The sequence below is a fragment of the Saccopteryx leptura genome, chromosome 4, assembly GCF_036850995.1.
Source record: "Saccopteryx leptura isolate mSacLep1 chromosome 4, mSacLep1_pri_phased_curated, whole genome shotgun sequence".
NCBI lineage: Eukaryota > Metazoa > Chordata > Mammalia > Chiroptera > Emballonuridae > Saccopteryx > Saccopteryx leptura.
Window position 1 is genome coordinate 211,949,982 of NC_089506.1, and position 23,614 is coordinate 211,973,595.

The 23,614-nt window shown below is 49.4% G+C and overlaps 1 protein-coding gene across 2 annotated transcripts in view; it reads left to right on the forward strand.

The window, feature by feature from the left end:
* Positions 1-20,006, forward strand: part of CREBBP (CREB binding protein) — a 156,696-nt gene extending 136,690 nt beyond the window's left edge. For both annotated transcript variants that reach the window (XM_066382707.1, XM_066382708.1), the window contains 8 exons: positions 4,484-4,634; positions 5,012-5,158; positions 5,809-5,922; positions 7,793-7,958; positions 8,679-8,846; positions 12,604-12,765; positions 13,105-13,386; positions 15,239-20,006. In XM_066382707.1, the coding sequence (XP_066238804.1) occupies positions 4,484-4,634; positions 5,012-5,158; positions 5,809-5,922; positions 7,793-7,958; positions 8,679-8,846; positions 12,604-12,765; positions 13,105-13,386; positions 15,239-17,386 (3,338 nt within the window). In that variant the 3' untranslated portion in view covers positions 17,387-20,006. The remainder of the gene's footprint in view (positions 1-4,483; positions 4,635-5,011; positions 5,159-5,808; positions 5,923-7,792; positions 7,959-8,678; positions 8,847-12,603; positions 12,766-13,104; positions 13,387-15,238) is intronic.
* The last annotated feature ends 3,608 nt before the right edge of the window (positions 20,007-23,614 follow it).

Consider the following 23,614-nt stretch of genomic DNA (forward strand, 5'->3'; position numbering starts at 1 on the left):
GATACATGGACCTTTGGTACATGGTATTTAGGCTTTAAGATCTAGAACATTTGCTTACAGAAAAAGACCTTAGAAGTCTAGTGTCACCCCTTCTTTGTTGGTTTAAATCATTGGTTCTCAACCTTTCTAATACCGTGACCCTGCAGTACAATTCCTCATGTTGCGGTGACCCCAAACCAAAAAATAATTTTGGTGGCTACTTCATAACTGTAATTTTGCTACAGTTATGATTCGGAATGTAAATACTTGATATGCATTATGTATTTTCTGATGGCTTTAGGCGACCCCGCCGGGGTCGCGACCCACAGGTTGAGAACCGCTGGTTTAAATAGTCCTTGTAAATGACTACAGATCACAACAGAAAGGTGTTCCTCATATTTTACTGAGTATTGGAAATGTCTTCCAGCTTCTAGTCAGTGAATATGGTTACAACTGACCAGCCCTGTCTTACAACACACACACAGCTCATCTTCAGATGGTTAAAGAGAGAAAGAAAACAATGCGGGTGCAGTCAAGGTCACAGAGTATTTCTGTGTTGGCTTATAAAGAGCAGTGTTTTTTTTGTTTGTTTTTAAGAGAGAGAGACAGAAAGATTGGCAGAAAGGGAGAGGGAGAGAGAGAGAGAGAGGAGAGAAGCATCAATTTGTAGTTGCATCACCTTGGTTGTTCATTGATTGCTTCTCATATGTGCCTTGCCTGGCAGGCTCAAGCCGATTCAGTCACTCTTTGCTCAAGCCAGCAATCTTTTGGCTCAAACCAGCAGCCCCAGGATTATGTCAGTGGTCCCACACTCAAGCCGGCAAGCCTGTGTTCAAACCAGTGACCTTGGGTTTTTGAACCTGGGACCTCAGTGTTCCAAGTTGCAGTCTATCTATCCACTGCACCACTGCTTGTCAGATAAAAAAATGCATATCTAAAAATAATAATAAAAAAGCTCTGGCCGGTTAGCTCGTGGATAGAGCGTCGGCCCAGCATATAGACATCCTGGGTTCAATCCCCAGACAGGACACATGAGAAGCAACTATCTCTCCCTCTCTCTTCCCCTCCCGCAGACAGTGGCTTGAGTGGTTCAAGTGTCGGCCCTGGGCACTAAACCGTTCAGCTTGGCTAGTCTGAGTGAGTCAGCCTCAGGCACTCAAAATAGATTGGTTGATTTGAGCATTTGTTCCCAGACGGGGTTGCCAGGTGGATCTGCGAGAATCTGTCTCACTGTCTCCTCTCACTTAAAAAAGAAAAAAGAAAAAGAACCCAGAGTGAGGAATGGGCTAAAGGAAAAGAACCCAGAGTGAGGAATGGGCTAAAGGATTTGATCACATAAAGAGAAATACCACCCCCATCTCACATTGAGGACAGAAATGTACATTGCCCAGGGTGCAAGGTATAATTTTAAATGTTCATTTTAGACTGGGCAGTTTCATTATTCCTGTTTCTTACAAAGATATTAGCACATATAGGCAGTACAGGACACCCTTTAGTGTAGCATGGTGAAGGGTGGTGGAAAGTGAAAACAAGTAGCTAAATCAAAGGATGTGGCCACTGTGCCAAAAATTGGGAAGCAGTTTAAGAATGAGGCAGAAGGCTGACCTGTAGTGGCGCAGTGGGATAAAGCGTCAACCTGGAACACTGAGGTTGCCAGTTCAAAACCCTGGGCTTGCCTGGTCAAGGCACATATGGGAGTTGATGCTTCCTGCTCCTCCCCCTTCTCTCTCTCTCTCTCCCTCTCTCTCTCTCTCCCTCCCCCTCTCTCTCTCTTCTCTCTGAAAAAACAAATTGAATAAAGTCTTTTAAAAACTTGTTTAAAAAAAAAAGAATGAAGCAGCAGAAGAGTGTGCACTGACTGCAAAGATGCATAAACATAGAGACCTGAAATACACCTCCCCGTGTGTATCACCCGGATGAGAATAGCCCTGCTTTCCCCCAAGAGAAACTGCCTCCGCACTGTTTGCATCTCTGAGCTCTGCTCTCCACATGTTCACTGCACCTTCCTGTGTTAGTATCTGTGCTCTTCTCGTGGGGAGTAGCTCTTCGCCCTCTTTTATGTTTTTACAGTGCTCAGCTTGGTGCTTATAACAAGATTATCATAAATTGTCTCATTTAAATACCTTTTTTTTTTTTTTAGTGCAGGTAACTCAGGTGATTTGAAGAAAAAAAATAAAGACCTAATTTTAAAGGCCCTTGCTTTACTATTTGAAGGTCATAGTGTATGGAGTCATATTTTCACAAGGAAAGGGGGATTCCCGCACTATAGTTAGTGGCCCTTCTTTGTCCTCCCTTCTGGGTTGGAAGCCACCTCTTGAGGAAACAAAGGGTGCTCAGCAGCAGCATGGAGGGGTAATGGAGCAACACGGACAAGAACATGAAACTTGTCCTCAGGGGCTGCACAGAGAAGAGAGGAGGTGGCCTGCAAGTCCCTTGCAGCTAATGCTGCCTTTCTCAGGATAGCTATCTCAGCCATGGGGCACAAGGAATATAAGGGGTCTCGGGCATGACCACACAGCTGTGCACAGGGTACATCTTTCATCAGCATGTGAAACAGATCACCAATCCAGTCCCCCTCACTCGATAGCTTTCAAGTTTTTATTTACCTGTCGGATTTTTATTTCCTTGCCATTGTGGGGGTTTTTTTAAACCTCTTTTCTTGAAGTATAACTTATATGTCAAAAGAACTCCACCATTGCTGTTAAAATGACAGAAAAATGGAATTAAGAAAGTTAGTCTAGGCCCTGGCCAGTTGGCACAGTGGTAGAGCATCGGCCTGGCGTGCGGAAGTCCCAGGTTCGATTCCCGGCCAGGGCACACAGGAGAAGCACCCATCTGCTTCTCCACCCTCCCCCTCCCTTCTCCTTCCTCTCTGTCTCTCTCTTCCCCTCCCGCAGCCAAGGCTCCATTGGAGCAAAGATGGCCCAGGCGCTGGGGATGGCTCCATGGCCTCTGCCTCAGGCTCTAGAATGGCTCTGGTCGCAACAGAGCGTTGCCCTGGATAGGCAGAGCATCGCCTCCTGGTGGGCATGCCAGGTGGATCCCGGTCGGGCACATGCAGGAGTCTGTCTGACTGCCTCCCCGTTTCCAGCTTCAGAAAAATACAAAAAAAAAAAAGAAAGTCTAAATTTTCCATGTAATTTTTTTTTTAACTGGGCCTCTCTTTGCTATCTCAGTGGATAGAGCATCGGCCTGGCGTATGGATGCCCCGGTTCGATTCCTGGTCAGTACACAGGAGAAACGACCATCTGCTTCTCTCCCCAACCTCTTCCCTTTCTCTCTCTCTTCCCCTCCAGTAGCCAGTGACTCGATTGGTTCAAGAATTGGCCCTTGGCCTGACCTGTGGTGGCGCAGTGGATAAAGCGTCGACCTGGAAATGCTGAGGTCGCCGGTTCGAAACCCTGGGCTTGCCTGGTCAAGGCACATATGGGAGTTGATGCTTCCAGCTCCTCCCCCTGTCTCTCTCTCCTCTCTCTCTCTGTCTCTCTCTCTCTCTCCTCTCTAAAATGAATAAATAAAAATAAAAAAAAAGAATGTCTGTTAAAAAAAAAAAAAAAAAGAATTGGCCCTGGGTGCTGAGGATAGCTCAGTTAGTCTGAACACATCAACCTCAGGCACTAAAAGTAGCTTGGTACTCAAGCATTGACCCCACATGGGGTTGCCAGGTAGATCCTGGCCAGGGTGCATGTGGGAGTCTGACTCACTATTTCCCCTCCTCTCACTTAAAAAAATAAAATAAAATAAAAAATGACGGGGTAGCAGGTAAACACACAGTGTGGTGTACAGAGATGTATCATAGAATTGGTAACCTGGAACCTGTATAATCATGTTAATCAATGTTCCCCAATAAAATCCTATTTTAAAACTTTTTAAATTAAGTAAATTTACAGATTTTTATTACTGATTTTAGAAAGGAAGGGAGGGAGGGAGAGAGAAACATTGATTTGTTGTTCCACTTACTTACGCATTCATTGGTTGATTCTTGTGTGTGCCCTGATCAGGGATCAAACCGACAGCCTTGGCATGTTGGAATGATGCTCTAACCATCTGAGCTACCTGGCTAGGTCCCCGTGTATTTCTTGACCTCAGTAATGAATCTTCTAAAAATCCCAAAGAGCTTTTTAAAATATTTCTCATTAATGTTGTAAATATTTTTGAAGTTAATATAAAGAAGAAAACGTGCCCTGGCTGGATAGCTCAGTTGAGTCAGATTCAAGTCCACCTTTGTGACTGTTCTTCCCCTTAATGGATAAAAAAAAGGTAGAAATATTTGGGCACTTGATGGCACTTTTCAGATGTGGGGTGCCTGAGGTTCCAAAGTACTGTTTTTTCTCATAAAACATTCACCTCATAGGACAGACTAGATAGATCCCTTCTGGACTTAGAGAACATTAATTCTTAAGATATATCAGACTCTCCTGAGAGAAGGTGGAGTTTGTGGCTTCAGTTGCCTCCTCCCTGGCCTTTCCAAGGCCGTCTCACTTGCTTGTTTTAAACTTTCCAGGACTACAGACCACTCGATTGGGAAACCATTTGGAAGACCGAGTCAACAAGTTTTTGCGGCGACAGAATCATCCTGAAGCTGGGGAAGTCTTTGTCCGAGTGGTGGCCAGTTCAGACAAGACTGTGGAGGTCAAGCCCGGGATGAAGTCACGGTTTGTGTGCATTCATTGTACCATTTTCTAAAACAGAACTGTTCCAGTGCTTACCCACCTGGTTAATAAAAGCCCCGCTATCTGGCAAGATTTTTTACATAATTTAAATACTTTTCAGCATTTGGTATACAGCAAATTCTCGCTATCTCAAATTCATTAGCAGAGGTAAAATTCTGGCCAAGCGAAATAGTGTCACAAAGAAAGGTGTCGCGTCTCCAAGCTGCCCAGGCCAGTGGGAAGAGCTCTGGGCTAGTTGTCAGAAGAGGCGACTGGCCATTATCTGCTCTGCCCTGAGCAGGCTTGAGCAGCAAATCTAGAATATAAAGCACCTATAAACAATGGTACATGCGAACATCAGATTCTGGCTTCTCTTTCAGGTTTGTGGATGCTGGGGAAATGTCTGAATCTTTCCCGTATCGAACCAAAGCTCTCTTTGCTTTTGAGGAAATTGATGGAGTGGATGTGTGCTTCTTTGGGATGCATGTCCAAGAGTATGGCTCTGACTGCCCCCCTCCAAACACAAGGTGTGTCCTCTGCCTGCTTTCAGAAGGTGTCATGCTGCTACAGTGGACTAAGGCTGTGTGTCCTAGAAAACTTAGATGAGTTAGAGCTGGGTTTAAATTAAATAACCCGTGCCTGGTTAACCAGACTAGTTATTTTAGGTTCCCTTTAAGCCGGTGGGAAGTGAAGGGTTTCTATGCCTATTTCAAGCATGTTTTGTGTTTTGAGTACTCATGGCTCCTGGTTCTGGTCTTGCTGTTGTCCCTGTCTTACCTGTGGCAGGTAGACCCACAGAGAACGGGGTGGGGGCATGCCATGAGCCTGGACATTCTCTGATACACCAGGAAAAATGGAAGTACTTCTGAGAAGAGTTCTTTCATGTTCATTCTAGAATCTGGGTGAGCGGGAATTGAGAATGGCTTTTCTTTAGTTTGCCCTGATCTTTCAGTGGTTCTCCATGGTGATGATGCCACTGCTTCTCAGTTTGGTGATGGAATTGGATTCTCTTTTACTGATTGGCAGCAGCAGTTGCTGGTGGCAGCTTTCTTACGTCCTGTTTGTGGCCTATGTAAATGCTATCAAAACAATTTATTTCTGTACTTTTTTTTTATGGTGTTTGCTTTCAAGTTTGGGGGATATCCTGAACTTTCAATTACTTTCTCTCCCCTGCCAGGCGTGTATACATATCTTATCTGGACAGTATTCATTTCTTCCGGCCCCGATGCCTTCGGACAGCTGTTTACCATGAGATCCTTATTGGCTATTTAGAATATGTGAAGAAATTGGGGTGAGTTTCATTCAGTGTATCCAGAACTAATAAAAACTCCATTTTTTGGCCCTGGCCGGTTGGCTCAGTGGTAGAGCGTCAGCCTGGCGTGCAGGAGTCCTGGGTTTGATTCCCGGCCAGGGCACACAGGAGAAGCGCCCATCTGCTTCTCCACCCCTCCCCCTCTCCTTCCTCTCTGTCTCTCTCTTCCCCTCCCGCAGCCAAGGCTCCATTGGAGCAAAGTTGGCCTGGGCGCTGAGGATGGCTTTATGGCCTCTGCCTCAGGCACTAGAATGGCTCTGGTTACAATAGAGCAACGCCCCAGATGGGCAGAGCGTCGCCCCCTGGTGGGCGTGCCGGGCGGATCCCTGTCGGGCACATGCGGGAGTCTGTCTGACGGCCTCCCCGTTTCCAACTTCAGAAAAATACAAAAAAAAAAAAAAAAATCCATTCTTTAAATTTTCACTGTATATATATATTTTTTTTTTAATTTATTGATTTGAGAGAAAAAAAGACATCAATTTGTTGTTCCACTTGGTTGTGCATTCATTGGTTGAATCTTGTATGTGCCCTGATTGGGAATTGAACCCGCAACGTTGATGTATCGGCACTGTGCTCTAACCAACTGAGCTATCCAGCCAAGGCTCACTATATATTTATTTGGTGAAATAATGAGTGTTTAAGTTTTGTGTGTTTTTATTTTAACATCCTTAGCTGGATTCCAAAGTCTCCAGAGCTCTCCAGATGCTTTCGGGGTTTCTCAGCTGAGTGCATGCGCTTTTCCTGCCTTTTGCGTTATTTTTAATATATTTTATTCTGGTCTCTTTTTAAAAAACAAAATGTATTGAAGCATATCATAAAATTCACCTGTTTCAGGTGTGCACTTCACTGACTTTTAGTAGCTTCACAGCATGGTGTAGCCATCATTAGAAATCAGTCTCTTCCCCCAGTGAGGTCTCTGTGCCCGTTTGCTGTTGTTCCCTGTTCCACCTCTGTCCCCAGTGACCACTAATCTACTTTCTGTCCCCAGTAATTTGCCTTTCCTGGATGTTTTGTATGAATGGAATCCTACACGATATGGTGTCTTGCATTGGATTTCTTTTTCCATCTCTATTTTGATGTTCTAGATCTTTAATATTCCTTTGCCAAATTTGAAAAAGTTAGAGGTATTTGACTGAAGTGTCTTAAGCAGAATGAATAAAATTTATTTTAACTTTAACCTTTGGAGGGAAATACCTAGCTGCCTTTCCTATGTGCAAAAGAAAGTAGGTAGCATATTCAGTGCATCCCTGCTTAGAAATCATTTAAAAACTTGTTTTCCATTGATTTGAAGGGGGTGGGGGAAGAGAAAGAGAAGCATCAACTCGTTTCACTTAGTTCCATTTTAGTTGTGCACTCATTGGTTGCTTCTTATACATACCCTGACTGGGGATTGAACCCACAACCTCAGTGCGCAGGGACCACACTCTACCCACTGAGACATCTGGCTGGGGCTATAGAAGCCATTGATAACACCTGATGAGTCACTGTCTTCCCAGGCTTTCTCCTGTGCTTGCAAGTTCCTTTGCAGCCTAAGCCCTGGCCCAAGCGTGCACACTTTTGAGAAGGAAACATCTTAGGGCTGACTTCTAGGCGTACATTTGCACACTTGAGATTTCTGCCTTACCCATGCATCCCTCACTCCCAGCGCACTGGTTTGGAAATACTGTAAGCGACTTACACATTCTGCCACAGCATTGTGGTTCTTTGCTTTCTCTTTTCTTTATAGTTATTTCTATCCTTGCTTTGGTCCCTGTTCCTCAGCTGTGGGCGCCCTGCCAGGGAGCCTCCCTAAAAAGCAGGGATAGTTTTGCTTAGCACACTTATCTGAATTGTGTGTATGTCCTGCCAGGTATGTGACAGGACACATCTGGGCCTGTCCCCCAAGTGAGGGAGACGACTACATCTTCCATTGCCACCCGCCTGATCAAAAAATCCCCAAACCAAAGCGCCTGCAGGAGTGGTACAAGAAGATGCTGGACAAGGCTTTTGCAGAACGGATCATCCATGACTATAAGGTACCAGTGCTTGCCGATGGAGGGCATGAGGTAGCTTTGTCACCGCTGAGCTAAACATCTTCATGTGCCTTCTCACACTCATGTATGTTAGAATTGAATTCACTTAGGATTAGAAAGCAAAAAATAAAGTGTAAAGTAAAAATATTTTTAAAAATCGCCCTGGCCGGTTGGCTCAGTGGTAGAGCGTCGGCCTGGCGTGCAGAAGTCCTGGGTTCGATTCCCGGCCAGGGCACACAGGAGAAGCGCCCATCTGCTTCTCCACCCCTCCCCCTCTCCTTCCTCCCTGTCTCTCTCTTCCCCTCCCGCAGCCGAGGCTCCATTGGAGCAAAGATGGCCCGGGCGCTGGGGAAGGTTCCTTGGCCTCTGCCCCAGGCGCTAGAGTGGCTCTGGTCACAGCAGAGCGACGCCCCAGAGGGGCAGAGCGTCGCCCCCTGGTGGGCGTGCCGGGTGGACCCCAGTCTGGCTTATGCGGGAGTCTGTCTGACTGTCTCTCCCCGTTTCCAGCTTCAGAAAAATACCAAAAAAAAAATTTTTTTTTAAATCTGCAGTCTTATCAAGATTTTTAGTTGGCAGTGTGAAAGCAGTATTGTCATGTTGCCTGTTTAACTTGGCCGATCTTGGCCATTGTGCGCCATGGAAATACTCTTCAGTGTCATGGCCCCGCACTCAAGCTTTGCTTGGGCTCCCTTGTCTTACTGCTGTGCTTTGTTCATTCTCCAGGATATTTTCAAACAGGCCACTGAAGACAGGCTCACCAGTGCCAAGGAACTGCCCTATTTTGAGGGTGACTTCTGGCCCAACGTGTTGGAGGAGAGCATAAAGGAGCTGGAACAAGAAGAGGAGGAGAGGAAGAAGGAGGAGAGCACTGCAGCCAGTGAGACCACAGAGGTAAAGCCCCCACGTCCCCACTTCATGGCGCCTGGTGGCCCAGACGGGTGCGCTGAAGGCCGAGTTCTGGTAGTTTGTAGGGTGAACTTGGCTGTTGAGTTCACAGGATGTGGTCGTCTTTGTCTGTGGTAGTATTTTCAGGCATAACCTCACCATGTTACACCACACACAGCAGGTCGGGCCGGGAGCACAGCCCACAGTGGTTACTGGGCAAGCTGAGATGTGCACTGTAGACACGGCACCTGCTGGAGGGAGATGGGAGGTGCTTGCTCCAGCGTCTGGGGGCAGGCCAGACAGGGAGGGCTAAACACAGGGAGATGAGAGGTGGGCACCCTGCCAGGCAGAGACGGGGGCATCACAGTCAGAAACCAACCAATCGATCTGAGAGTACATACTGAACACACACATCACAGCTCTTCCTGCAGTGTCTGCACTCCCCCCAGTCCTGCTGTGCGCAGGCACAGGCAGGAGCAGCGCAGTGAGAACTAAGGAAAACGCCCTTTCTGCCCTAAGGGCTGCATGTCCTAGTGGGAAAAACAAGAAGAACACACACCCAACACACTGATAGTGGTGGAAGCTGTGAACAGGAAGCACAGAAGAGGAGGAATGCGGACGCCCATGGTGGGTGGCACCTGTCTGGGCCAGAGGCATCTGAGCCGAGACCTGGAGAGGATTGAGGAGAGGAGTTTCCAGCAGGAGGAGGAGAAACATAGGCTTCCGAGTTGTGAACGGGGTGCTGTGCTTCAGGGTGTCTAAGACATGGTGCTTTCAGTTTGGCTTGAAGCTATAGAGGCCATGAGAAATATACTGTGTATTTTGAGAGTAGCAAGCCCAGAATTTGGGGTGGATTTTTGTGGCATGTGAAGAAAATCCTGGGGGTGCCTGGCCTGTGGTGGTGCAGTGGATAAAGCGTCGACCTGGAACACTGAGGTCATCAGTTCAAAACCCTAGGCTTGCCTGGTCAAGGCATATATGGGAGTTGATGCTTCCTGCTCCTCCCCTCCTCTCTCACTCTCTCTCCTCCTTATCTCTTCTCTAAAATGAATAAATAAAGTCTTCTAAAAAAAAGGGGGAAAGAAAATCCTGGGTCAAGGCTGCCTGCTGCCTTTTGCTGCCTCTACTTGAGGGAGAGGGAGGGAGAGCATACTTGGGGGAAGAAAAGAACTGGCTCCAGACGTGTTAATTTGAGAGTTCTGTTAATATCCAGGAGGAGCTGTGCAAGCCGGGCCCTCACAGGTGTGCGCGGAGGACTGCACGGAGCTGGCCCGTGGAGCCAGCGGTCCGGAGTCTCGCTGTGGCTGCCCTGTGCTGGGCGGAGTGGGCTTCACCGGAAGGTCTTGTACTCAGCCAGCCTTTGAAGGGTAGTCCAGACTTTAGCAGAAATTCAGAGTTCTGATGGGAGAGACTAGAGCTGACCTGTGAAGCCAGAGGTCCTTCTGTTTCTGCCACTGCCAGACAGCTCTGGATGGGAGGGGACCTTGGTCAGAATGTACATCCCAGGTGGTGGAGGGCTGTGGGAGGGTTATGGCCTGGGACAAGAGCTTGTGTCCTCGTGAGGGAGATCCCATAGGGAGGGACTCTGGGCAGACTTGAGGGGGGAGGGGACACAGGCCTCAGCCATGCATCCTGTCCAAGGACAGCATGTCCTGGTGGTGGTGGGGCTCTCTGATAGATAGAAGTAGACATGGGTTCATGCCTGAGCTGCCCATTGCTGACCCTGAACTTGCATGTGGAGAGAGCAGGATATGGAGGTGAAGGACAGAGGCACTGTTGTTCTCTGTGTCCAGTTCACATAACTAAGCGTTGGGGTTTTTATGGACAAAACTTGTGATGGAATGCTGCTTTGCCATTAGTGGTCTTCAATGGAAACTGGGAATATACTTGGCATAATGGGAATGCAACCTCAACTCCTGTGTATAATCCCAGCTCTGAAGAAAAAGAAATTAATATGCACAGGTGCTATTGCTTTGTGGCAAAATTTTATTTGGCTATTTTCTCTAAATCGTGCAGTGAATCTACTTATTTTATAACTTTTAAAGTAGGCTTTATATTTTAAAATAAATGCTTACAAAAAACCTGTGCAGATAGTACAGAAGTGTTTCTAGTCCAGTATAGTTTCTTGTCCTGACATCTGAAATTGGTGTGCTGCATTGATACATCATTGTTAACCAGAGTCTGAAGTTCATTCAGTGTCCTTAGTTTTTACCGGTGTCTTTTTCTGATCTGGGTCTGCGTTACATGCAGTTGTCAGGACTCTTCGTGCGTCTCTTGGCTCGCTCTCAGACATGCCTCAGTGGTGATGGTGGAGGTGGAGATGCAAGAGTGGGCCTGAGGTTCCCCTAGCCCAGTGGTCAGCAAACTCATTAGTCAGCAGAGCCAAATATCAACAGTACAGTGATTGAAATTTCTTTTGAGAGCCAAATTTTTAAAACTTAAACTATATAGGTAGGTATGTAGCGCCTGCACATGGTATTCTGTGAAGAGCCACACTCAAGGGGCCAAAGAGAAAGAGCCACATGTGGCTCGCGGGCTGCAGTTTGCTGACCAAGGCCCTAGTGCAGGGGTCGGGAACCTTTTTTGGCTGAGAGAGCCATGAACACCACGTATTTTAAAATGTAATTCCATGAGAGCCATACAACGACCTGTGTACGTTATGCATTATTCAATAAAAATTTGGTATTGTTTTGGAGGACAGCTGTGATTGGCTCCAGCCACCCGCAACCATGAACATGTGCGGTAGGAAATGAATAGATTGTAATACGTGAGAATGTTTTATATTTTTAATGTTATTTTTTTATTAAAGATTTGTCTGTGAGCCAGATGTAGCCATCAAAAGAGCCACATGTGGGTCGCGAGCCATAGGTTCCCAACCCCTGCCCTAGAGTGACTCCTTTCAGCACCAAGTTTGTGGTGTGTGTGTGTTTGTGTATATGTGTATGCATGTGTCTTTCCCTCTACACACACATCCCTTTTCTCCCCCTCTCCCTCCCTTTTCCTGTCCCTCTCCCCTCTCTCTAGTTAGAACTGAAGTTCTTTGGACCAAACCAAGTTAGTGTTCCCATCTTGAAACCTAAATAACTCAAGAGCCTGCGTTCTTCCCAGAGTAGGAGCGTTTTAACTGAGCAGCAGAAGAATCCCTTAGACTTAAACCCCAATTGCAGCACTAATGGTGGGTTTCAGGCCTGAGTGGGCCTGGAGAATGGGAGCAGGGTCAGAGAAATGCTTGCCTTTGTGCGGCCTTGCTTGGGACCTGGAGCCACTTTCCAGCCTCTGCACCTATCCGTGTATCAGCTTCCTCATGAACACCGTCCCCATGTCTGTGACACGTGGGGATGTTTAGTGCCTTTTAGACGGCAAATAATAAGCTACTGAGCCTGTGGGATATGTTGTGGAGCTGCGGGTATCCAGTAGAATGATGTGTAACTGAAAAACTGCTTCCTCTCCCTCAATTGTTAAATTCCAAGCTAGCATCCAGGGTGTGTTCTTCCCTCCAGAGGTGACGTGATCTGTGGCCTTCGTGACGCAGACCACCCTTGTTGTATTTATGTATCACCACTGGGGTTTTCGGCTGAGTACACAGGCCCTACTTTGTCCTCGTCCCCTTTCCCCCAGCAGTCTTCTGAAGCAGCAGTGTGTTTACATCCCATGCAGGTAGAGGTCTTCCTAGTGGTCTCCTGCCTTAGGCCAGGCTTCCTGGAGTCCCCAGGGCCTGGAGCAGGAGGCTGGACTTGTCTGACAACTGTGCATGTTGTTGCAGGGCAGCCAGGGTGACAGCAAAAATGCCAAGAAAAAGAACAACAAGAAAACCAACAAAAATAAAAGCAGCATCAGCCGGGCCAACAAGAAGAAGCCCAGTATGCCCAACGTGTCCAACGACTTATCCCAGAAGCTTTATGCCACCATGGAGAAGCACAAAGAGGTGAGAACAGGCCGCAGAGCCCGGAATTTGTGCCCGTCTGGGCCAAGATAAATGAGGGGGGTTACTGAGAAGCCACAACCCTGCCCTTGGCCAAGAGGAGGGAGAAGGCATGGTAGCACTTGGACCAGCCCCTAGAAGACAGAGCAAGCTGGTTGAATAACACCACACAATGCATCACCAAGTCACTTCATCCCCAGGGAGTTGGGCCTTGGAAACAAACCTGGGACAGCACTTGTCAGGCTCAGCACAGGCTCAGTTCTGCAGGCTGGGTAGCCCCAGGCCCTCCAGGACCAGGCCCCCTCTCTGTGGACTGACCTGCTCCCACCGTTCTTCCTACAGGTCTTCTTTGTGATCCATCTCCATGCCGGGCCTGTTATCAACACGCTGCCCCCTATTGTTGACCCTGACCCCCTGCTCAGCTGTGACCTCATGGATGGGCGTGATGCCTTTCTCACCCTCGCCAGGGACAAGCACTGGGAGTTCTCCTCCCTGAGGCGGTCCAAGTGGTCCACACTGTGCATGTTGGTGGAGTTGCACACCCAGGGCCAGGACCGCTTTGTCTACACCTGCAATGAGTGTAAGCACCACGTGGAGACACGCTGGCACTGCACCGTGTGCGAGGTAGGCCTGAACCTCCTTCTCTGTGTCTGTGCTCTGACAGGGCTTCTGGCAGAGCTGGCGTGGTCCACGGGCCTGGGGCCCTGTGGCTGCTCCCCAGCCCTCTTCAGTCCTAATGTTTGCATTTTAGGTTGTACTGTTAAGACAGTTGCCATTTCCCAGGGTAGAACAAGTGACCACTGGTCCTCTCAGGGTGTTGCTGGTTGCAAGATTTTTATTTTTGAGTTCACAAATAAGAGGATCCAGCTCTTATTGGTTGGGTTTCTGCCACGTGCCTGCACTCAGCGCAACACCAGACATTCAGGTTAAGACAAAGTCCAGTCTCCCTTCCCAGACAGAGCCTGATCTGCTCCTGACCAAACTGAGCGTGACGCTGGCGCCGTTAACACGAGGCCAGGGCGCACATGCCCCTTGGCAGGACAGGCTTCCTGGGAGTCCATGAGCACTGACTCGTCCAGGATGAGGAGATTTGTCATTTTATTTCCTGTTTCGTTAACCCTGCCTCTGTGTCGGCACACCCACAGGCCTTGTGGTGCCTGAGCAGGCGTATAAGGAGAGCAGGAGAGGTGCTGGTGGTGCTTTGGTTCTACCAGATCTGCCAGGTTCCCCTTCCCTGTTGTCAGCCAGGGTCCCTGTGGTCAGGGCTCTGGTTCCCTTCTCCCTTGTCCTGGTTGGTACCCTATGGCCGTGCTACATTGGCTCTCACCCTACAGAGGTCTTGGCCCTTGCGTGGAGGGGTGGGATCTGTCTCTTGCACAGATGGGTCCCTCACATGGGGTGAATCAGGCTTTGGTGGGCCCCCCACCTGCCTCCTGCAAATGGTCATTGACTCCTGCCCCGTGCTCTCCTTGCCTGTCAGTGTTGGCATCTGGGATGGTTCCCACAGGAGTGGCTCTGGGACTTTTTTATTACTTAGCATTTTAGAGAGGTAGTGGGGAGAGAGAGAGAGAGAGAGAGAGAGAGAAGGGTGATGGGAGGAGCAAGAAGCATCAACTCCCATATGTGCCTTGACCAGGCAAGCCTGGGTTTCGAACCAGCAACCTCAGCATTCCAGGTCGACGCTTTACCCACTGCGCCACCACAGGTCAGGCCAAGCAGGGCCTCTGTAAAGTCCTCGTCTTTATTTCCTGCTTTCTCCAGCCTCCTTTTGTTTTCCCTCTCATTTCCTATTGCTGGGGTTTTTACATTCTTTCTATGAAAAGTTTATCAGTTCTGGTCATAGGGCTCCATTCTCTGTTCTAGCACTTGTCTCAGTCGCAGTTGTAGGTGGCTTTTAGAAACCTCAGGAGGGGCATTCTGTCACTGGTCTGAGCGCAGGCTTTCCTCCTGATGAAGGCCTCTCGGCCCCTCTTCCACTGTGAGGATGCACTGAGGGCACCCAGCAGCCCTGGAAAGAGGAGGGCCAGTCTCGTGGAACTTGGGTCTGTGGTACTGCAGGCGCTCGCGTGCTGCCTGGGAGGAAATGGGCGCAGCGTCAGTCATTCCTTCGCTGTCAAGCTTCCCAGGCCGCGCATGGGGGCAGGAGGGCTGGATGCCATTCCTAGGGTGCAAAGGAAGGAAGGAGAGGGGGACCAGTATCCATCAACATACCCAAAAGCCTTGGATGGACATGAAGTCACATACCCTACACGTGGGGTAGCCCATTCACCTGCTCACACGGTGTGAGACACGGGTTGGGAAGGACCACGGGGCTCTGGGAGAGGGCAGGGTAAGGGCAGGAGATAGATTCCTGCTCAGTGGAGATGTCCAGGTTGTGAGGGCGTTCCTAGGAGTGAAGGTTCCAGGGGGTGGCCGGGAGGTCCAGTCCTGCTGGGCCATGTGCTGAGGCTGGCCTGACCCCTTTCCTTCTCTGCAGGACTACGACCTTTGTATCAACTGCTACAACACGAAGAGCCACACCCACAAGATGGTGAAGTGGGGGCTGGGCCTGGACGACGAGGGCGGCAGCCAGGGTGAGCCGCAGTCCAAGAGCCCCCAGGAGTCCCGGCGCCTGAGCATCCAGCGCTGCATCCAGTCCCTGGTGCACGCCTGCCAGTGCCGCAACGCCAACTGCTCGCTGCCGTCCTGCCAGAAGATGAAGCGGGTGGTGCAGCACACCAAGGGCTGCAAGCGCAAGACCAACGGAGGCTGCCCGGTGTGCAAGCAGCTCATCGCCCTCTGCTGCTACCATGCCAAACACTGCCAAGAAAACAAATGCCCCGTGCCCTTCTGCCTCAACATCAAACACAAGCTCCGCCAGCAGCAGATCCAGCACCGCCTGCAGCAGGCGCAGCTGATGCGCCGGCGGATGGCCACCATGAACACCCGCAACGTGCCTCAGCAGAGTCTGCCTTCCCCTACCTCAGCGCCGCCCGGGACCCCCACGCAGCAGCCCAGCACACCCCAGACACCACAGCCCCCCGCCCAGCCCCAGCCCTCACCTGTGAGCATGTCACCAGCCGGCTTCTCCAGTGTGGCCCGAACCCAGCCGCCCACCACGGTGTCCACCGGGAAGCCCAGCAACCAGGTGCCAGCCCCGCCGCCGCCTGCCCAGCCCCCGCCCGCAGCAGTGGAGGCAGCCCGGCAGATCGAACGGGAGGCCCAGCAGCAGCAGCATCTCTACCGGGTGAACATCAACAACGGCATGCCGCCGGGGCGCACGGGCATGGTGACCCCGGTGAGCCAGATGGCCCCTGTGGGCCTGAATGTGCCCCGACCCAACCAGGTCAGCGGGCCCGTCATGCCCAACCTGCCCCCTGGGCAGTGGCAGCAGGCGCCCATCCCCCAGCAACAGCCAATGCCAGGCATGCCCAGGCCCGTGATGTCCATGCAGACCCAGCCGGCCGTGGCTGGACCGCGGATGCCCAATGTGCAGCCACCCCGGAGCATCTCGCCTGGCGCCCTGCAGGACCTGCTGCGGACCCTGAAGTCTCCCAGCTCCCCGCAGCAGCAGCAGCAGGTGCTCAACATCCTCAAGTCAAACCCTCAGCTGATGGCAGCTTTCATCAAACAGCGCACGGCCAAGTACGTGGCTAGTCAGCCCGGCCTGCAGCCCCAGCCCAGCCTCCAGGCTCAACCCGGCCTGCAGCCCCAGCCTGGCCTACATCAGCAGCCCAGCCTGCAGAACCTGAACGCCATGCAAGCCGGCGGCCCGCGGCCTGGTGTGCCTCCGCAGCAGCAAGCAATGGGAGGCCTGAACCCCCAGGGCCAAGCCCTGAACATCATGAACCCGGGGCACAATCCCAGCATGGCGAGTATGAACCCACAGTACAGAGAGATGCTGCGGAGGCAGTTGCTACAGCAGCAGCAGCAGCAGCAACAGCAGCAGCAGCAGCAGCAACAGCAGGGCAGTGCTGGCATGGCTGCAGGTATGGCCAGTCACAGCCAGTTCCAGCAGCCTCAAGGACCTGGAGGCTACCCCCCAGCCATGCAGCAGCAGCGGATGCAGCAGCACCTGCCCCTGCAGGGCAGCTCTATGGGCCAGATGGCAGCTCAGATGGGACAGCTTGGCCAGATGGGGCAGCCCGGGCTAGGAGCAGACAGCACCCCTAACATCCAGCAAGCCCTGCAGCAGCGGATTCTGCAGCAGCAGCAGATGAAGCAGCAGATTGGGTCCCCAGGCCAGCCCAACCCCATGAGCCCCCAGCAGCACATGCTCTCAGGACAGCCACAGGCCTCGCACCTCCCTGGCCAGCAGATGGCCACATCCCTAAGTAGCCAGGTGCGGTCTCCGGCCCCTGTCCAGTCTCCGCGGCCCCAGTCCCAGCCTCCACATTCCAGCCCGTCACCACGGATACAGCCCCAGCCTTCACCACACCATGTCTCGCCCCAGACTGGTTCCCCCCACCCAGGACTCGCAGTCACCATGGCCAGCTCCATAGATCAGGGACACTTGGGGAACCCCGAACAGAGTGCAATGCTACCACAGCTGAATACCCCTAACAGGAGTGCGTTGTCCAGTGAGCTGTCCCTGGTCGGCGACACCACAGGAGACACCCTAGAAAAGTTTGTGGAGGGTTTGTAGCATTGTGAGAGCATCACTTTTTTTTCCTTTCATGTTCTTGGACCTTTTGTATGGAAATCCAGGCATCTAGGTTCTTTTTATTCCTAGATGGAACTGCTACTTCCAAGCTGTGGAAGGGTAGATTGCTGTTTAAAGAAACAATACAAAGAATATATTTTTTTGTTAAAAACCAGTTGATTTAAATATCTGGTCTCTCTCTTTCTCTCTCTCTCTCTCTGTTTTTATTTTTTGTTTTCGTTTTTTTGTTTTGGGGGAGGGGGGTTTGTTTGGATTTTTTTGTCATCGCTGGTGACTCATGCCTTTTTTTAACGGGAAAAACAAGTTCATTATATTCATATTTTTTATTTGTATTTTCAAGACTTTAAACATTTATGTTTAAAAGTGAGAAGAAAAATAATATTCAGAAACTGATTCCTGAAATAATGCAAGCTTATAATGTATCCTGACAACTTTCTGATGTTGCGGGAAGATTTTTTTCTATTGTGAACTCTGTGGGCGTTCTCCAAGTATTACCCCTGGACGATAGGAATTGGCTCCTGCGTGCACACGTACACACCCACACATCTATCTATACATACTGGCTTAAGCCAAACTCTTGTCTTGCAGATGTAGAAATTGTTGCTTTGTTTCTCTGATAAAACTGGTTTTAGACAAAAAATAGGGATGATCACTCTCTTAGACCATGCTAATGTAATAGAGAAGAGCATTCTTTTCTTTCTTCTATGTGAAACTTGAAATGAGGAAAAGCAATTCTAGTGTAAATCATGCAAGCTCTATAATTACTATAAATAAGAAGATTCAAGAAGATTCAATCACTGTATAGAACGGTAAAGTACCAACTCATTTCTTATATCATATTGTTAAATAAACTGTGTGCAACAGACAAAAAGGGTGGTCCTTCTTGAATTCATGTATATGGTATTAACACTTAGTGTTCGGGGTTTTTTGTTATGAAAATGCTGTTTTCAACATTGTATTTGGACTATGCATGTGTTTTTTTCCCCATTGTATATAAAGTACTGCTTAAAATTGATATAAATTACCGAAGTTTTTAACATGTATTCTGTTCTTTAAGATCCCTGTAAGAATGTTTAAGGTTTTTATTTATTTATATATATTTTTGGAGTCTGTTCTTTGTAAGACATGGTTCTGGTTGTTTGCTCATAGAGGAGAGACGGGAGCTGAAGTCCTGGTGGTCATACTGGTGGCAGCCAGGCTCAGCCGAGACCTAGAAGGTTCTGTTTCCAGTACTGAGACGGTCAGCTCAGTGATGACTGCACACATTAGATGCTCATGGGGAGCTTCACCCACGGAGTTAGGGAAACAAATGGGTCAGAAAAAATACTTTGCCTCCTGTCCACCCCTCCTGTTTTACCCAGCCCAGCAACCAGAGTGGGGAGGGTTCCTGCAGTTTTCAGTCCCCCCTTCTCCTTCCTGTATATTGGTCCCAGAGTGGTGCATAGGGTACCCCAGGGGCAGGACCTGGTTCCTGGCCTCCCCCTGGAAGTCTTTGTTTAGTAGGGAAGAATGCCACCATGCAGTATGTCCTGCCATGACCTCCAACACGGGCTGGACAGAGTTTTGGCCCTTCCTTCTCCATCTTCTAGAAACAGCAAGGTGGTGTCCTGGAGGCTGCTGAGGGCAACGACTAGGGAGCCCTGGCCACCAGCCCCACTATGGTGAGGAGAGGCCTCCAGCTTCCAGGGACACCTGTGCTCTGGCACCTGCTCTCACCTCTCCCCTCTGCATCCAGTTCCAGGTGCTTGAACTAAGGGAGTGACACTTGAGTTCCTGAATGCTGTAAAATCACACCCAAGAGAAGCACGCTGCCAGGAGAGTTGAAGCTAGTGCTCTAGACTGCTCCATCCCAGGGCAGTGGTGAGCCGAGTTCTGTCTCATCCCTCATCCACCAACTGGAGAGAGGTCTAGATCAGGAGTGGTGGTGGTAAACTAAGAAATCAGGGCCCAAATAGCTTCTCTTTTGGCCCTGTATTCACAGAAATATTTCAAAATACTTGATTCAGGAAACTAAATTTGGGGAAACTTTCTCTAAGAAATTTGTTTTAGCACAGCTTACTTAGAATCTTGGGTTTTACTTAGAATCTTGTAGATTAATTAAGTCAAATTTGAATAAGACTGTCTAGCACCACCATCTCCACCCTTTCCAAGAAGGAAAGCAAGGACATGGCCCTCCAGAGATTTGGCCATCCCCGCTCGGCCTCAGCCTGCCCACTTCTTGCACCCATGACCCTCTTTTTTCCCCAGTTGGAAGGCCCTGACCCCGTATTCAGATAAAAGGGGTGAGCTGTCGAGCCCTGGAGGAGCAGCCCTTCAGCAGTGGGAGGCATCTTTCTCGGTGATCCTGGAACCCAAAACTGTACTGACATCATCTTGGAGTCGACGTCCCTGCAATCCAGATGCCAAAGGATGTGGCTGAGGGTGTGGTGTGTGGGTGCCCATCCTGCGCTTGGCGTAGGGAAATTTCTGTAAGAGCTTGAAAGCCCAGATGCTGTGTCTCAATGCTGTATACTTAGGAGGAGAAGAAAAAAAGTCCTATATTTGTGATCAAAAAGAGGCAACTTGAAATGTGCTGGTGTTTATAATAAAAACTGGTAAAACTGCTTGGATTCAAAGATGGCTCCAGTTGGCTAGTGACCCTTAGAACTAGCTTAGCAGCTAGTCAGCCTAAGACTGAAAGGGCTTGGTTGAGTTTGTCTAGTGTGTGTGTTGGATTATGTTTTTGAAAACTTGGCATGTTAAAAGCAGGAATTTAATGCAACCACTGGAAAACCTGAGATGGAGAGGCTTCTATTTCTAAGATCTCAGGCTGAAGACAATTCTCCTTTTGATAGCTATAAAATGAGACCAAAACTTTCATTTAGGAAAAGAGCATTTAGCACTGCATGGGAAAATGGGCTACTCTGACCAAGGAAAGTCCTTTGAGGAAGGAGCTGAGTGCCAGGAGGTAGCCATTGTGCCAACAGGAAGCTCTTCACCCAAGAACAGTGCTGGGAAGTAGACACTGCAGCCATGCCATCTTAGTAAGCGGATGTGCAGGAGCATGTAGGAATGGGGACAAAGCCCACTTAGGATCATAAAGCCTCACTGCACCTTCCCCGATGTCCCGTGTTCACTCCACTGCATGACTCCAGTACATTCATTGTGCCAAGTCAAGAGTGGGGAAAGGTCAGTTATACCAAATTGGAATAAATGTAGCACCCAGGCTAACGGACAAGACAGGAACTTTGGTTGAGTAGATAAGGCAAATGGCACCTTTCTAGATTTATACTAGGATCAATTAACCATGATGTCATTGGAATTACTTCACTAAACTGAAAAATTCAAAGGGTGCTGCCAGAACACTGTGGTTAAGGAAATGGTGCAAATATGTTTGAGGGGATTCAGAGGAGACTGGAGTAAGTGACCTGATCATAGGAAGCTGGGCCCGAGGCCAGTGTCCAGTCTGTGACACTGGGGTTGGGAGTCAGTATGACTGTGATCAGAACTGGGTGCCAGGGCCTCAGCCTTAACCTCAAATGAGCTCCCTAAACTCTGCTTTCTTGTCTGAATGGAAGATAATTATATTGGGTAAATGCATTATCAGCTCCTTTGCCCTGACCATGAGGTAGGAGAATGGAGGCAGGAACTTGCCTGAGTTTGTGAGCGGCAGGGGCAGAGGTGGCCCGAACCCTGTTCTGTTGCTGTGTCTGAAAGGAGCTTTTCCTTCCAGCCATGAAGCTGCCCCACATGCCTGCTTCCCCTCCTTATTCCGCAGACTCACCTTGAACCCACTTTGGGTGTTCTTTGGGAAATGGGAACATTACAGTACATCATAACCCCTCAAAAATCAGACAGTAAATGGGAACGAAGTTCTTACAAAGGACGCTGTGGGACTCAGTCTGCCTGTGTCCAGCACCTCTTTCACTGGCATCTCAGAAAAAGTGTTGACAGGTTGGTAAGTCCTAGTGTTCAGAGCTTTAAACTTCCACCTCCCACCTGGCACCAAGAGAGGGCTGGCCAATGGACTTTATCATCTGATCCGGGGACCCCAGGGCTGTGGCCAGCAACAAGGAAGTCTCTTATAAACAGATTTGTAAAAAAATATTACTGGATATAAGTGTATCAATGAAGTTCAAACTAAAGGATCCTCAAGGGAGGTAGTGATGTTTAGAGAATGTTCCAAAGGAGGGTGAAGACCCTGTATCCACAGGTCCTCCAGAAAATGTCCAGAGAGGACATTCTTGGAAAGGACAGTGAGGGGGCCCTAACTCCTGCACCTGGGCATGTTCCCCTCTTCTGCCAGAACGAGCAGGGCTGCCAGGCTCTGTGAGCTAGGACCCTCATCCTCTTCGACCCCACCCAGGACCCATTGTATCTAGACACCAGTTGGGGGCCCACAGAAGAGGAAAGGTTGTTTCATGTGCTAGTCCACAGAGAGTGGCAGGAGGCCTACTGACGAAGGGAGAGTCTTGGGGACCAGATGCCAGCAACATGGCTGTGCTCCCAAAGCTAGGAGATGTAGAGAAAGGGAGAAGGAAGTGAAGGAGGTCAGGGGGGCGTACAGGAGGCGTTCAGAGTCAACGGAGTCAGCAGCCAGAATTGGTGTCACCGGCGAGACTAAGAACTCCAGAGGCAGAAGTATGGAGAAATCTCCAAGTTTTGTGGGAGGCCCATCTCACTTGTTACTGACCCTCTAGGCACTTGGGTTCATGGAAGCACTGTGTGTTCCCTCAGCTTCTATTGAGATCCTAGGCTCAGCCTGACCTGTGGTGGCGCAGTGGATAAAGTGTTGACCTGGAAACACTGAGGTCACCGGTTCAAAACTCTGGGCTTGCCTGGTCAAGGCACATATGGGAGTTGATGCTTCCTGCTCCTCCTTTCTGTCTGTCTGTCTCTCTCTCTCTCCTCTCTAAAATGAATAAGTAAAAAATATTTTTTTTTAAAAAAAGAGATCCTAGGCTCAGAGATACAATCCTTGGAGAACTCAATCAATAGAAACTACTGGAGGATGGATCTAGGTGGTGCTAGGGCTCAAAACCAAAGCACGGAACCCAGTTTGTACTGGAAACGAGGCAGACATTTCTTCCTCAGGGCCAGTAATTGCATGGTGCTCCATAGTTCAGGAAGCACACATATCCTTCTCCTTAGCACTGCCATACGTTCCTTAGGACAGTGCTTTTCTGGCTCAAATGTGCATATGGATTATCTGGGATCTTACTAAAATCCTGATTCAGTAGGTATGGGGCTAGGGAGCAAGTTTCTAACATGCTCCCAGCTAAAGCTGCTGCTGCCTGCCCTCAGTCTACACTTGGAGGAGTGAGGCTGTAGAGCAGGGGTCCCCAAACTATGGCCCGCGGGCTGCATGCGGCCCCCGCCACACTTCCGGAAGGGGCACCTCTTTCATTGGTGGTCAATTAGAGGAGCATAGTTCCCATTGAAATATTGGTCAGTTTATTGATTTAAATTTACCTGTTCTTTATTTTAAATATTGTATTCCCGTTTTGTTTTTTTACTTTAAAATACGATATGTGCAGTGTGCATAGGGATTTGTTCATAGGTTTTTTTATAGTCCGGCCCTCCAACGGTCTGAGGAACAGTGAACTGGCCCCCTGTGTAAAAAGTTTGGGGACCCCTGCTGTAGAGGAACATGAAAAACAAAATCCTGACTTGAAACTGCCTTAGTCTCAATGTTCACCATACATGTGGGTTTAAGGAGAAGCGTTTGGTCAATGGTCCCTCGGCCTCCTTCACAGCATTTGTCCTGAGCTGGAACCTCCTGTCCTTTTATTGTTTTCGTGGGTCTCCCACCTTCCTCAGATCCCTGAATAAGAATATGGCAGAGCCCCGGTCAGCCTGGATGGAACAGGAGTCGGGCAGAACCCAGGCTGTGGACAGCCCCGTGGTTAACTAAAACCCTGAGTTACCTGGAAGGAGCGTCCGGTGTTTTGTCTGCCCCAGAACAGAGGTGCAGGGAGCTGTCCTGACTGTGGACTGCCCAGGTGGTGAGAGAAAGAGAGATGAGTGTCCTGCCTGGCTGCTTTTCCAAAGAAACAGGAGAGGAGCCTCACCCTGGCCAGTCTCCTGGGTGATGTGACTGCATGGGACAAGTGTCAGGTCAGTTCCATCGTTCCTGTTTCCTGAACTGCAGGTGCAGAACCCACCACTCAGAAGAGACCTGATGCCAATGGACCATGGCAAATGTGGTGATAGCCCGCCCATGCCCAGGGA